Source organism: Marmota flaviventris, chromosome 12 (assembly GCF_047511675.1).
Source record: "Marmota flaviventris isolate mMarFla1 chromosome 12, mMarFla1.hap1, whole genome shotgun sequence".
Lineage (NCBI taxonomy): Eukaryota > Metazoa > Chordata > Mammalia > Rodentia > Sciuridae > Marmota > Marmota flaviventris.
In genome coordinates, this window is record NC_092509.1 from 108,209,956 (window position 1) to 108,225,512 (window position 15,557).

General features: G+C 59.8%; 1 protein-coding gene across 1 annotated transcript; it reads right to left on the minus strand.

The window, feature by feature from the left end:
* Positions 1 to 304: 304 nt before the first annotated feature.
* Positions 305 to 15,356, minus strand: Lrrc52 (leucine rich repeat containing 52). Its single transcript, XM_027922830.2, has 2 exons — positions 14,735 to 15,356; positions 305 to 747 (listed from the first exon to the last, which is right to left on the minus strand). The coding sequence occupies exons 1-2, from the start codon at positions 15,354 to 15,356 to the stop codon at positions 422 to 424; spliced, it is 948 nt and encodes a 315-aa protein (XP_027778631.2). The 3' UTR covers positions 305 to 421.
* Between the last annotated feature and the right edge of the window lie 201 nt (positions 15,357 to 15,557).

Here is a 15,557-nt window from a genome sequence, read left to right on the forward strand (position 1 = left end):
GTATTAAGACTGTAGGGTCCTTAATGACGGAGAGCTGGAGTGCAGGGCTGGGCACTTGGGGACATCCTGACCCGCTAGCTGCTTGCTCTTGGGGAGGGGCCTAGATCTTGTGCTTCTTGTATCCCTCCTTGCTGAAGCTGGTTTGGGAAGTTGGTCTGGGATGTGGAGGGTGCTCACCGAACATGGGCCCGCTGACTGGGGGCTTCCCCGGCACGTGCCCCTGTTTCTCTGTGCTGTTCCCCCCTGCCTGCTGAGCTCGGGGAGGTGGCTGGGGTTGGCAGCGCAGGAAGGGACCACTGTGGAATGACCAGCAAACTATTTATTTTACTAGAAAGCTTCAGTCCCGGAGGCTGCTCCACGGCAGAGAGAGGGGGCGGAGGGCGTCAGGGAGCCTGGGCGCAGCGGGAGGGGGTCCTGGCAGCTAGATGAGGTGAGGGAACGCCGTGTGGCTCGAGGTGACGCTGGTTTGGAAGATGCGCCGGCCGACCTCCACCTTGTGCCCGGCCTCGTCGTCCGCCTCGTCCTCGCTGGACTTGCGGCGGGCATTCTGGTAGAGCACGGCACACACGCCTGTGAGCCAGGCGGCCACGGTGCCCGCAGCGAAGATGCAGAAGCCGATGAGCAGCAGGAAGATGTAGTCCCGGCGGTCCAGGTGGGTGAGGCACATGTAGCGCAGCGGGTTCCCCACCTGCGAGATGGGCCACCCTCGCAGCTCCGTGGGCTTCATGCACGTGGCATTTTGGTCATCTGTGAAGAGAAGCACAGGGTGGGGGGAGATGAAAGAGCAGAATTCCTGAGGGGACCCGGGGTGCCGGGCCCCGCTACTTAGTGTGGACCCTCTCAGGAATGCAGAGCCTCAGGCCCCTCGCAGGCCTGGGACTCGGAATCGCATGTCAACACAATCCCAGGCATTTGGTGGCACATCACAGTTTTCAAAGCCTGTGCCTGGACGGCTTCTTCTTCCAGGCCGGTGCACTCAGGACACAAAGAGGGGTTTTTGAGGGTCCTCAGGGAGGGAGAGACCCCAGGGCCAGACGGGGACCATGAGTGCACCAGCTGTCATGGAGCCGGAACTCGCCAGCCCTGTGAGTCTTGCTGTCTCCCTCTCCTCCCTGTCTCTCTTCCTGCCCCTCCTTTCCCCAGGTCCCCTGTCCCTCTCTTCACCTGTGCCTGAGCCCAGCAGAGGCCGTCAGCACCACCTAAGAGCAACACAAACCGCTGCCTCAGCTCCAGGAGGGGCGACATTCCTGGAAAATGTCTCAGTGCGTCTCCCCAGGAGAAGTCGGGGGGCTCAGGAGACAGGGTCCCACCAGAGGCAGCTCCCCCCCTCCGTGGTATTCACACTCGCTGGCCGCCCACAGGCCCGGCAGGAGTCTCCAGTCCTTTCCAGCAGTGCACTCACCTCCCTGGTACTCCTCCGAGACCTCCTCACATCCAGCACGCAGACGTCAGTAGGTGGCGAAAGGAGAAGGGGTTCTGGGGCTGGATACCCCAGGGCTCCATCTGGACTCTGTCACATGCTACTTCTGCAAACTTTGAAGGCTTCTTGGCTATGTCTCTGGATCCCACTTCTTGTCTTGCCAGGCAAAGACGGATACTACCCTGAGCGAAGTGTGCAGGACTGACAGGCAGGGAGAGGCAGGCTCTGTGCAGAGTCCCCGGAGCGCTGCCCCAGCCCTGCGCCTTTCTAGCCCACTCAGTCCACCCTGCTGATGCAAGGTGCTTATGTGGGTGCTCATCTGTGCATGTTTGGGCCCGGGCTGAGATAACCACAGTCAGAATCATAATAGCAGCTAATATATCCTAAACTTCACCACTTGCTCTGCCTCTGAGCCCCAGCCCAGACCCCACTTAATTCTTCCAGAAGCCTCGAGGCACAAATCACCCTTGTTTTGCAAATAAAGAAATAGAGACTCAGGAGGTTTCACCCGGCTCCAGAGAGCCCCGGACCCAGGCAGGAGACGAAGACGAGAACCCACTAAGCTGCTCTGCTTAGTGGGAGCTTCCATCAGAAGACACCGCAGTGGGGAGCTGCCTCCAAACGTGGGGCAGGGGCTGGCCGCGTGGGAGCATGGATGTGCCTGGTGACCCAGGAAGTGAGGGAAACAGGCCCACTTGGGGACACCCCAGCCGGAGCCAGAAGAGGAGAATCAGAGAAGTGCGAGGGGACAGGAGTAGGCTGGGGAGGGCGCTGGTTTGGGCGAGGGGAGAGAGCAAGTCTGCTCCACTGGGACCTCGACTCTGCCAGTACCTCAGTGACGTCCCCCAGGACGACCATGGGAGGCCAGCCATGTTGTTGGGCCTCACTGTGGAGGGAAGCCAGCCCGGGACAGCCCAACATGCTCCGTTTGCCACAACCCCAGAGGGGAGGAGAGGAGAGGAGAGGAGGGGAGGGGAGGGGAGGGGAGGGGAGGGAGGGGAAGGGAGGAGAGGGGAGGGAGGGGAGGGAGGGGAGGGGAGGGGAGGGAAGGGGAGGGAGGGGAGGGAGGGGAGGGGAGGGGAGGGAGGGGAGGGAGGGGAGGGGAGGGGAGGGAGGGGAGGGGAGGGTGCTCTCTGGAGGGGCATGGACCAGCAGGGAGAGCACCCGAGGGGAGGGAAGGGACAAGGGACATGAGGGGAAGGGACACAGTCATGCCCGGAGTCCCTTTCCAGCCAGCCTGGCTCCAGGGCTGGTGGGCTCTACCCAGGAGGCTTGGGAAGGGGGCCAGAAGCTTTGGGAACTGCTTGGGATTCCATCGAGAGAGGCTCAGGTCACGGGCCCACACTGCCAGAGACACAGGATATGCAAGAAAAGGTGTATTTGCAAAAGAAAAACGTGGGACTCCGAGGGTCTGAGCTGTGTCTAAGGGGTTTGTCTCATTCTATTTTAAAAAAGATTTAGCTTTTAAATTAGGGCTTGGGTGGCGCAGATGAGACTAAACATTCAACACACATTTCCCATTTTGGAGCATTAACTTCGAAGGGCGCGATGAGGCAGTGATTTAGTGCATTGTTAGGCTGCTGCTCAGGGGGCTGTGGGTGGCTCTGTCGGGAGGGAGGCCTGGGTTTTCCTGCTGCCAGGGTTTGGGCTCTCTCCCGCCTCCTGGTTTGTTCCCCATGCTCCTGCCAGTTCGCTTCCCCCAGGGCTTACCCTGGCTCCAACCCTCCTCTGACTCTCCGTGGGGCTCAAAGTGACATCCAGACCACCTGGCCTTTCAGTGGGGCCCTCAGCTGCCCCTTGTCGCTTTGGCATTCTGCCTGGGCTGTGCGTCCATGGCTCCGTCTTCCTGAGCTCGCCTGCAGCGGCCTCCTCCCACCGCCCTGTGCTCCAGCCGCTTTCTGCACACTCTGCCTCAGCACGCTCCTCCACTCCTCAAGGCTTAGCCTCAGCGTGTCTCCTCCTCCGAGGTCTTTCCCGCCATAATCCTCAGCTCTGAGGACTTGAGCTGTCCCCCTGCCCAGCATGCGCAAAGCCTCCTAGCTTCCCGGTCCGGTCCGCACTCAGCCCTGCCCACCCAGCACAACGGCTCTGCACACGTGCGCCTTTCCCCCACAGACCTTGAGCTCTTGAAGGCGTGCACCGCGGCGGACACCCTTGTTCCTGTTAATCAGAGCTCTCACGCGTTGCCTAAGTTCTTAATTTGTAAATATTTGGGGATTTGCTCGTAACGTTTTTTATTATTGGATTCTAGTTAAATTCTACTGTTTGATCCTTTGAAACTTCTTGGAGACTTGCTTGGTGGGTGAGCATAGGCCACTTTTAGTGGATTTTCCTTATGCTCTGAACACAGGTCTGCCTCTGTGGGGTGCGTGGGTCTGTGTGTCCGTGCGGGGCACAGACCTCCTGTCTCTGTGGCTTTCACCTGTGAACGTCTCCGGTCTCATGGTCACCGTGCCTGTCAGTCGTCTGTTGTCCCATGAGTGGGTCCGTCTCTTTTGGACACTTCTGCCCACTTAGCTTTGCACATTTGGAAGCGATATCACTAGAGATACAGAGAGCTGGGGCTTCTGTCTCCTTGGGGGTTTCCTTCAAGCACCGAGCAGCGTCCTTCTCTCCCGTGACGCTTCTTGCCATCGAGGGTTCTGCTTTGGACCTGGGTGTGGCCGCACAGAGGCTCCTCAGCACCTGCCTTGTGCACCCTCTGCACCCTTCACTCTGTCGACGTCCTGCGTTCAGCTCGTATTTGAAGCAGCATGAAGCTGGGCTGTGTTTAGGATGCGAACTCTGACCCTCGATGTGGCTTTGCTGATGTGCTTGGGTTGGCCTCTCATTCCTCAGGTTTGCTGTCCTGCCCTCCCTCCTCCTTCTCGGCTTCTTGTTTATGATTTCATTTCCTTTTCTGTAGCTTGTTAGCTGTACATTCTTTTTCTATCCCGATGCTGGCTTTGGAGATCAAACACCCATCTACTGATCCTGGAGCCCTGGATATTGCTAGTTATCATGTGAGGTACTTAGCAATGTTCAGCTCTAGGTTGAACTGTGCACCACCCACAGCTAGGCTCAAACGTTCCCACGCTGTGGAATGAATCAACTATGACCAGCCCTTCCCTCTCTGGCGCTCTTGACTTCCCTGTCTGTCACAGAGGGTCACCAGGCACTGTTGTGCACACAGTGCACTGTACAACACCAGGAACTTCATTCACACGAGACCTGCATGCAGGCCCCGCGAGCTCTGTTCCTGCAGCCTCTCTCCAGCAGGTCCAGGGCGTCTGCCCAGTTAATGCTTCCAGGCACGATGACAGATGTCATAATGTCTGACTTCTTGCAAATATTACTCAGGAATCACAAACTGGTGCTTTGTGCATTTCTGCACACAGCATGGTGCTCACAGGCAGAAAACACGTGCTCCTGAGATAAGGTGCCAGGAGGAACGAGTCTCTGGGGCGCACAGCCAGCCTCATCAGGGGCTCTCCTCCAGAGCGCAGCCTGGAGCCCCGGGTGAGAAGGAGCCGCTGCCCTCCGTGGCCTGCAGAAGGGACCCCAGTTCTGGGCAGGCCTCTGCTGAGGGTTCCCCAGGGCTTGGTGCCTGGAGAAGGCAGGCCCTCCTGGGGGTCCCCGCCCCTGCGCTTGCCCAGGAATCCTCTGGGCTGACCGGGGGCACTGTACAGTGAGAGCGTGCCACGGGAAGGCCTCCCTGGTTGTCACCTGCAGTGACTCTCCAGATCCCACTTTCTATTGGCTAAGCCTTTGTCAGCTTCCCCCTGAACCCAGAGGAGACCGATGCCCCACTCCTCAGGAGCCCAGCAGAGGTGCAGGCTCCTCCCCTTCTTACTCCGATGGATCCTGCGTCCATCAAAGGAACGGGGTTGCCGCCTCTTCACCTGCCTTCTTGCCGTGAGCTCTGAGGATGTGCACTTCTGTCTCTTCTGTCCCCTGTGGTGTCCTGTGTGTGTCGAATACAGACGGAGCTCGGGGCGTTGAACGTACTTGTCATCACCAGCCTTGGCTCCTGCCGATGACACGCTGCTCAGCTGGAGGACAGGGACCAGGTGGGTCAGCCCCCGTCCCACCACCTTGGGTTAGTCCACACCAGGCGAACACCAGTCACCACCCGCGCCATGGCAGTCTGGGAAGGACGCAGTGAGCTGGGGGTGTGAAGTCCCTAGCAGGGGGAGTGAGTGGTCTCCAGGACCAAATGAAGGGTCCACCTTGACTTGGGAAGGACACCTCCTCTGTCCTCTGTGATGTGGGGGAGGAGCAAGTGTGGGTGGAAGAGCCACTGTCACACTGGTGCAGAGGGGTCCTTACCCACCATTACTGCACGGAGCTGTTAGCCAGCAGAGGACGTTTTCAGCCACCTTTGTGTCCCAGGGCCTGGTGCCCGGCCAGTGCTCCAGGGAAGTCTGTCCAATGTGAACACGAGGACGGGTGGTTACTGGTCAGAGCTCCTTCAGCTTAACCTCCGTGTCTTTGGTCTGCGGTTAGGGCAGAGTCCCAGCTGAAATTTGGAGGCGTTGTTTATTCTGGGGTGGTCCAGAGGAGGGGCTCCCCAGCGGGGAGCCTCTGCTGGCAGCCTATCTCCATCACCACCCGGCCACCCGGCCAGCCTCGGGCATGGTCCTCCGGGCGCCTCTGGTCCAGATGGGCCGCTACCTCTGCCCACCTGGAGCTGCCCCTCCTCACCCCCGGCCGTCGTCCCAAGCTGGTGAACGTAGGGTTCAGCTCCCGCCCGTGGGCAGCCAGCGGCCACCTGCTTCCGTCATGGAGTTCCACTGGACACCGTCACTGCCGTTCCTGTGGGTGCTTTCTAAGGCTGCTTTTGTGCCAGTGACAGAATCCGGTGGTTGGAGCCGAGACCCACGAGCCTGGAGTATCCACGACTGGCCCTAGAGACGACACCGCTGCGCTGTCTAGTCCCTCGGTGTCTTCGAACCTACCAGGCAGAGCTGTATTTGCAGAAGCCCAAGTCGCCGGGACCTGGACAAACCCAGCTTTGCCTGGGGCCCAGGATTCCCCTTTGGATGGGCAGCGCCGAGTCTCGAAGGTTGGACATGATTCGTGGGTTCCGTGGCATCTCCCTGCTCACAGGTGTTCAGGCTCCGGGCCCGGCCTGTGGCATGCCGGTTCAGGGGGTCCCTCTTTCCTGTGACCCCTTCTGGTGTGTTAGAATCTCAGCAGGAGAGAAGGTCACAGTGTGAAGCCTTGAGATGACTTCATCCTACCCAGGGCACCTCTGCTGCCACCTTGAGAGCAGGTGTGGTGAGAGGTGAGCCACTGCGGCAGGCGGGACCTTGGGAGCTAGAGAGACCTCAAGTTGCCGTCAGTGCGGCTTAGAGCTGGGCGTGCTCCTCGACCAGTCACACGCTCTGAAAAGCTACGCAGCGGAGAACGGGTATGTCAGAAGCCTTGCTGGCTGGCAGTGCCACCGCTCCCAGGGCCAGGCAGAACAGGGCGTCCCCTCCCCCCTTGCCTGCCTCCCACCTTCAGCTGGAATCACACATGAAAGTCCCGCCCTCACAGAGGGCCTCCCTTCCCGCTCAGCGCCTGGACCCCCGCCTGCTCCCAGTCACCGTCTTCCTGGCCTCAGTGACCGGTCAGCAATGAGCGCACTCGGGAGCCGGGCTGGGCGCCTTGGCCACGGTGACACCCACTGGGTGATGATGCCCATACCCCGCCCTGCCAAATGCCCGGGCCAGAGCCTCTTGGCTGTTAGAAGACACACTGGAAATGACAAGGGCTTGTCCCACGGGACCTCGAGTCCCGTCGTAACAGTTTTAATTGGATGAATTAGCGGCCAAAGGCACTGTGCCTGACCAGCACCGGGTAAGTGCTGTGGCCTAGGTTGTCACTGTGAGGTCCCTCCCCTCCTCCAGACTCCCTGCGGATGGTGACCCCAGCTGAGAACCGCACCGCGTCTGTCCTCTACTCTGCATTTCAGGTCAGAACATGCGGATGGTTGCTGACCCGCAGGACCCTCCCTCTCCACAGCTCACAGTGGGGCTCAGCTTCCCCCACCTCCTCACTGTCCCTGCCTCAAGAGGGGCCCATGTCCCTAGAGGTCTGTGTGCCCGAGGCTGGGTTCTTTGGGGGGTGCCACCAGTCCTCGGGCTGTTGGGGTGTGCCTGCGAGGGGTTAGTGAGTTGGCTCTAGGCATCTTGTGTGAGTTTCCAGACACACGGACACGCTCTCCTGGAGCTGCCAGTCCATCCGAGAAAGTAATGCAGACTTACTGGTTACCTGGGCTTGTGCCTAAGTCAGGGAGTACAGGGACCACCTGGCACAGCTTCCTGGGGACCTCTTGAGGCCTCCTGCTCTCTACCCGAGGCCTGCGGGAGTCCCCTCTGGCACTAGTGCTGGACCTGCCAGACCCCGGAGCAGGTGACCCGGGAAGTCGCTCAACACCCCGCCAGGCCGACCCGCTCCCTTTACCTGGCATCCGCTCTCTGCCAGGTCCCCCAGGCCGGAGCCCTCCTCCTCGAGGGGCAGAGGGTGAGGTTGGCTCCTCAGCCTTACCCTGCTGCTTTCCCGAGGCCCAGCAATGTTGGGCGCCCCGGGGCCGTGTGTAGGTCTGAGGAATCTGAGCTGGAGGAACACGGGGACCTGCCTGGGAGTGTGTCAGCCTGCCCGGGACCCTCCTGAACACACACCATGCCCCTCCCGCCCCCCCTGGGTTTGGGATGTCTGGGCTCCTGGCTCTCCCCGGAGGCTGCCCTCCAGCCTTCTGCAGGGGCCAGGAGGCCAGGGAGTTTGCTGGAGGGCACAGGAACCAGGTGGCGGAGCCCCGGGCAGCCTGCAGCTCCTTGCTGCCCGGCGGTTCTCTGTGTGTTGGCCTCTGGCCTTCATATCAATTTCCTGATGGAGGAGACGCTGGCACTCATGGTGGAATCGTGCAAGGACCTGAATTCATTCTGGGAATCTGCGTTTTGGCAGTTGTGGGTGACTTTGTACTTGGTGGGTTGAAACGGGGCCATTGTCCTATTACAGCAGTCTTGAGCATGGGATGTGGTAGCCTTGGAGTGAAACTAGGATGTTCCCTGCTCAAAATGCCCTCGAGAGGACTTGGACCCTCAGCAGCACATGACCCAGCCCATCTGCTCCCTGCAGATGTCCCTGCGTGGCTTTGTCCCCCGCCTGCCTCTGTGGCACTGTGCCCAGGCCCCTCCTTGCTGTTTGGGCCCCACCTCAGGGCTGCCTCAGGACTGTGATTTACGAGTGACACAGAGGGACCCTCTGGCCTCACACTGCCCCTCTTGACCCCTGGTAGCCTGGCGCTTTTGCGTTATCACCGTTGGTTGTTATTCCCGGTCAAACCGTGACTGTCGGAGCAGACGTTTCAGAACATGACCATCCATTAGCATCTCAGTGAGAATCACTTTGCTCAGCAGTGGGAGCTGCTCCTGAGCTGGGGAGCACAGGACATGGCCCAGGGTTTCTGGAAGCTGGTCTAAGGGCACTTGTACTGGCCGCTCACTGAATCCCAATCACAGGCGATGAGCCCAGGGTCCTCGTGTTCGCTGGAGGTTGAGGACCAATGTCTGAGCAGTGGAGCAGTCAGGGGCACAGAGACCCACCACGGGGCTGTGTTCCACCTCCCCAGGGCGCTCACGGCGGGAGGAGGAGAGTGCAGGCCTCCGAGGCCTCTCCTTCCCCAGTGCCCTTCCTAACTCTGCAGCCAAAGCCTCTTCCAGGAGACCTCCACCTGGGTGCCAGCTCGCCACACTCTCTGGGACCCTGTCTGCTGACTGCTGCTCTCCTCTTACATCACGTGTGTCTTCCTTGTATATCTAAGTCCTTAACCTACCAGTACAAGGAGACTCAGAGACATCGGATCCTGCTCCCTTATTCTAAAGAAAAGTGAGACTTGACCAGGACATAACTTTCCCCAAATCACACCGTGGCTTTGCTGAGACTAGGACAGAGCTTCCTGGCTGTCACCCCAATGTCACATCTCTTGGAGCCCTGTATGTTCTACAGGAAGACAGGATCATGACTTCCTCTGGGATCAGACCTCCCCAGCGTCATGTGACAATGCTGGACACAAGGTGAGCTACAAAAACATCTCACACTGAATAGGCTGGGACGCCTCAGGAAATAAGGAGCATCATGACCCTGGAGAGACATTGAGTATGCATGTCAGGACTTGTCCACATGGGGCTTACCTGGAGGATGCTGGGCCCTGCAAGCCCAGCTTTGGCACCCCATGGCAGGGGCTTCTCTGACCACCGTGGTAGCTACCACCTTGAGTGGCATTTACAGGAATTGAAATGAAGTGGAATTACAAATGCCCCAGTTGTACTAGGTAAATTTCAAGAGCACCATAGTCACATGTGGCCAGTGGCTACTGCTTGGGAGGCCACGTATGTAAATGGTTCCTACTAGTGCAGAAACATCTGCTGGACAGACTTCGGGGATGGAGGGACACGGATGTGGGAGCCAGATCCCTTAAGTCCAGGAGCTCAGAGTCGCGGATGCTTTTAAGAGCCTGCTGAGAAGCATCGGACCCTGTCCTGCCAGAGAACGCTCACTGCCTCGCTCACCTTCAGACGGCACCAGGGACTGGAAAATCACAGCTTTGGCCAGGAATCTGTTCCCCTACTTGCTGACCTGGGCTAAAAAGGAAATGGATGTGTGGGTGTGTTTTAACCCTGTGCTGCTTGGCGCAGGGAGCGCCCCGCCCCGCCCTGGCTGGGGAGAGTGAGGATGTGGCTCCTGGGGACGGACTCTTCTCAGCATATCTGGTGAGGGCACATTGGGGGTCTCTTCTGACTCAGACCCTCAACGACGACAGCACCATATCTCTGCCCGATTTGGGCAAGTGTCAGCGTACCCTCTTGCTGGAACAGGGGGACCAAACATTCACTTTCTCTCACCCCTCTGCAGGGGGCGCCCTGGGCCAACATGGGACAGGGCATGTTGTTGCCCCCCGTCTTTTCCACCCTCTCCCTTTCCTTCCAAGGCCTCTGTCCCTCCAAGGTTCCCTCTTGCCAAATCACCCTCCGCTGGTCAGGTGTCCCGAGAGCGGGCTCCTCCCCCTGGGGTGGGCAGGGCTGATAAAGGCCAGGGGGCTTCTGGGTTCTTCCAGGGCTCCCCGAGGTTCCATAGGGTCCTCTTCAAGACCTTGACACCTTCTGGGACTCAGAGGGGGGAACCTCTGATGGGTGATTTCGGCTCAGGGGCAGGCAGCGTCGGGAGGTTTTCTCAGTATTCTTAAATCATGAGACTTCTGTCCCTCAAGGTCGAGTCACAGTGCCCCCCACAGCGGGACAGGCGTCTTGCCCCACCTCCCAGGGCCGCCTGCACCTCTACCTGCCTCTGGAAGTGGGACGTTCTTTACAAGTTTTGTTATTCGTTCATTAAATATTAGGGACTTTCAAAGGTGGAGCTGTGAGCTCAGACCGGGGGAGTCAGGAGCACCCCCTTGCTGTCCAGCCCCGAGTCTCAGCGCTGACTGGGTCTGGACCCCTGTGTTCATGATCATCTAACCCCCAACTCTTCCCACATCACATTTCCCGCTGCTCCCCTTCCGCACCTGGTCCTGCCTCCTGGGAGAGCGCGCTGTCCTCGGTCCGGTCCCTAGCTTGCTGAGCCTTGGTGAGTCCCCTGCTTGACCAGGGGCCACTCGGCTGCTTGGCTCCCTCGTCCCCTGACCTCCTTGTCCCACCACTGTTTGTGCACGAGCCGCTGCTGTGCCAGGCTACAGCTGACGGGGGCTCATGAACACTCATTTCTCACTGTGACAGCCCTAGGTGGGTTGGTTCTATTATTATCTCTGTCTTAAAGATGAGGACACTGAAGTTCAGAGAGGTCGAGTGACTTCTCCGAGTCCTCTCAGGTAGTGAGCAGCAGGGACAGAGTTCTAACCCACATCTTTCCCTGCAGGACCAGAGTCCTGCCCTGGGCTCGGCTGCCCGTGCATGGCCGTCCTCCACGGCTGTAGCGGAGGCTGGCCCAGGTGCGTGTCTAGGCACAGTCAGGTCATTTTTGCTCTGTTTCGTTCTGCTGTGCCTGACTGGAACTTGGGACGTGCGTGTGGTGACCTGGAGTTCTGCGACTCTCCCGCACAGCCCCAGGACTCTGGCTCGTGACACCCCTGAGCACGCGCTTGGTGCACAGTAGGCAGTGAGCAGAGGAACAGGTGGCGTGGAGCCGCTCGCTCTCCCTGCCTTGCTCTGCCAGGGCTGCGCACACACGGCAGGCAACTGCGCTGTCCCCAAGGCCGCTCGCGGGTTAGCGCTCCCCGTGCTGCGGATCACTAGCTCCCGCGACTGAGGGGAGCCATTTTAAGTTGGCGTTCGCTGTGTAAACAGCCAGGTTGCTCAGCGCATTTGATACCGGTTCTTCCTCTATCCTGAAACGTGGGTACCGGGAGAGGGGTGGGCTCTGTTCTAGAACAAGGCAGAGATCACCACTTTGAGAGCCAGTGTGAAAGAGACGTTCAGACCACCAGGGTCAGAGTCACCAAGGATGCGCCCGAGTGGACGCTCCCCCAGGAGCCGCACCATGAGGTTGAAGGGAATGAGATCTCCCGTGTGTGGAGGTCTGGCTGGAGGGCCGGAGAGGCCCCGGGGACATCTGGCTCTGGGTTCCAGTCTGTGCCCGTGTGTGAGTGTGTGAGTGTGTACCTGTACCTCACATTGTATGCCATGTGTATGGTTTGCACGCGTGCATACATGGGGCATGCCTTTGCACTTGGTGTGAGTCCATGCCGTGGGCACGTGTGTTCATGTGTGTGTGGGATTGGATGTGGGGGAGGGAGGGGCCAGCCTGCACGCGGCCCACGAGACTGAGCCCTGAGGCCTGCGGGTGGGTGGCAGCCCGCCAGGCCGTGTGGCTGGTCTTCCCCAGCGAGGCCGTCTTGGGTGTGTGGGCCTCCGTGGAGGAGAGGACGTGGCGTTTGGGCTGCCGGGCCTGCGCTGCCTGCTGGGGCCCGCACCGCGACTCAGTCACTGCGGGACCGACTGACGGAAAGAGGGTGACTGGGTTTCACAGCTGGCCTAGTTCCACAGAGAGACCCTGCTGTGTTGGCTCCGAGGCCCCGAGGCCATGAGTTAAAGGCTCCATCTCCAGCCCCTGGTGCTTTTGGGAGGTGGTGGACCTGTAGGAGCTGGGCCTTGGGGGCAGGAAAGGGTCCTGGGGCTGTCCTTGGAGGGGAGTGGGGACGCCGGCTCTCTCCTTTCCCTTGGTCCTGGGCTGCCCTAAGGTGACGCTCCCTGGGCCACACGCTCCCACTGTGCCGCGCCACCTCCCCAGGCCCAGAGCAGGCCAACTGACTGAACTGACCCCTCCAAAACTGTGACCAGAGAAACCTTCCCTGTTTTACAGAAGATCGTCTCCGGCATGTTGTCACAGTGGCAGGGACATGGCCTCTAATAAAGAACTGAATTTGAAATCTCAAGTCACTTTATTGCCACTTACTGGCTGTGTGATTCGGGGCTAGTCTACTTTCTCATCCAAGGCTGAGGGCACAAAGTTTAGGGGTCAGTGTGACACTCAAAGGAAATGTGACGTGGTGTGTGAGAAAACCGTCCCAGCAGCAAAGCTGTGTAGAGTGTAAATTATTCTTGGGTTTGTCTCAAGGGCTCGACGTCTTACAGACGTGAAAATGGTGCATGGGAGCCACGGGGCCTGGGGCCACGAGGCTGTGCTTCTTCATGAAGTGGGCTGGTGGGGTCCCGCGGGCCACCTAGCGGCAGCAGCTGCCGGTGCCTGTGCAGGTCCCCTGGCCAGGGGACGGAGGGTTTGTTGACCCCGAGAGACACACTCCTTATTCCTGTGGACTTGTGAGCTTGGCAAGATGGGCATTCCCTTCTGGTTCCCTTGCAAACATCAGGAAACAGACCTGGTCTATCACCTGCTCAGCCATGGACCGAATCCAGTCGAGTAGCCAGAGTAGCCCACCGGAACGTTCCAAGGCTCAGCCTACAACGCAGTCTGAGAGGGGAAGTGCGCAGGACCAAAGCAGCAGGCTTGGGGAGGGCCAGGGGCCAGCGGCTCTGCTCTGTCCAGCTAGGGCAGAAGGCCCCTGGAGACCCGTGTGTATGGTGGGGAGGGCGGGAGAGGAGTCCTCACGTGGCTGAGAGGTGGCTCCCGACAGGGGCCCTTTAGGAACTACCAGGACTGCGGGAGGAGGCTGACGCTGACCCTTTCTAGAAACCATCATAGACAGCGGTGGGCAGAAGTAGGAGACTGTCTCTGGCTCTTGGAGGAGGTGGTGGACAGAAGCCAGGCGGCCTGCCCAGGGGAACGGCTGACCGTTCAGAAGGTGGTCTGAAGAGTCTCCTGGTGAACTCTACAGCTCAAGCTGGAGTGTCCGGAGCAGCGTCAGGCACCTGGCCACAACATGCTCACCTCCGAGTCCCCACTTGCTCCGCTACTCCAGGCCCTGGCCAGCAGATCTGGTGACATGTCCTGGAGGGCAGGAGGGCCAGGTATACTTGCCCACCCCCTGGGCTCCCTCTGCCCGTCCTCTGAAGCCTGCCATCTTGGCTAGGGACATTCCTAACACATGGCCACGTGGGGGAACTTCCTACGGGTGGCTCCAGGCTTCCTGTGGGTAGTTATCTCTCACTTCTCGGGAGCTCTGACCTCGCTGGACTGTCGTGCTATTGGTGGAGAGGACGGTGGAGGACAAGGACAGGAGAGTGAAGCCCCCAAGGAGGGGGCACGAGGCCCTGGGCAGCCACAGGGGCCATGGCAAGGGCAGAGTGGTCACGGCCCGCTTGGAGACCTCCCACTAGGACCTGAGGCTCCCCTGTAGCCCGGGATCTCCCTGCTGGAGAGCGAGCACTGTGACCCGTCCCCATGGATCTGCACAGAGCTGCTTCCTCGCTGCTGCCTTGTGAGTTCTTCTGCCCACTCCCGTCCCCCCCCCCACCCCAGGCCTCCCTCCTTCCTTGCTGAACTTTCCTTCTACGCATCCTGCACCCACCGGGCTCTCCGTGGCCCATGATGACGGAGCTGACCGACAGAGCCTGGAGAGACTCAGCCCCTGAGGGATGCAGACTAGCACTGTCCACCAAGGGCGCAGCGTCCCCGAGGTACTTTCCACACACACCAGGATACAACCCTGCATATTAGGGGACACCAACGTACCCACTCTGTGAATCAGGAGCCCGAGGCTCAGAGGGGTGAGGACTTTTCCAAGGGCAGCCCACTAGCGAGGGCAAGCTGACCAGAGCTCAGCTCCTTGGACTCCTGCTCAGAACTTGCCCACTGAGCCTCAGCCCCCCAGTCCGGCACTCGCCCACCCTGACGGTCTTCCTGGGACCAGCCGCTGCTCCTCCTCACTTCTCCCCCACGCCCACGAGCGCTCACCTGGGTGGTCCAGATGGGACACTATGAGGTAGATGGCGAAGTCCAGGAAGGAGCAGTTGCACTTCCAGGGGTTTCCACTCAGGTGCAGGGTCTGCAGCACTGCGAGGTGGTGGAAGGCCTCGTAGTCCAGGGTCTGCAGGCCGGTGTTCCTGAGGTCCAGGTGCCTCAGGGAGCTGGTGTTGGCGAAGGTGTACTTGTGGAGAGACAGCAGACGGGGGTTGTTGGCGATGCTCAGCTGCACCAGGTTGCTGAGCACGGAGAAGCTGAACGGGGAGATGGAGGTCAGGTTGTTGGAGCTGAGGTCAAGGTAGATGAGCTTGAAGACCCCGATGAAGGTGTAGTCCATCACCTCTCGGATCCGGTTGTTCTGGCAGTCCAAGTAGACCAGGTCGCTGAGGAGTCCCAGGGGCATGGCTGGCAGGTCAGTGAGCTTGTTGTTGTTCAAGTACAGCCTCCGGGTGTCCAGGGGGATGTTGAGGGGGTATTCTGTTAACTGCATGCCCGTGCAGATCACTTCCTGGGCTTGACACTGACAGTTATTTGGACACTTTGACCCCGATACCAGCCCCATTCCGAAGGAAAAGAGCAACCACCGGGGGCCCGCGCCCGAAGCCAGGGACATAGTAAGAAGCCAGGACTGCCCTTGTTCCACTTCCTGGGCTCCCTCCGTCCTCTGATCTGAAGGCTGCCCCGGGCGGGTGGGGGAGGGATGCTGGAAGGAACTGTAACACTCTAGCTTTGTGCGAAGCAATTTTCCATTACAGGAGAGCTGAGCAGAAGTTGAAATGCGAGGCCCGGTGCCCTGCCGCCCAGCGCGGCGGCT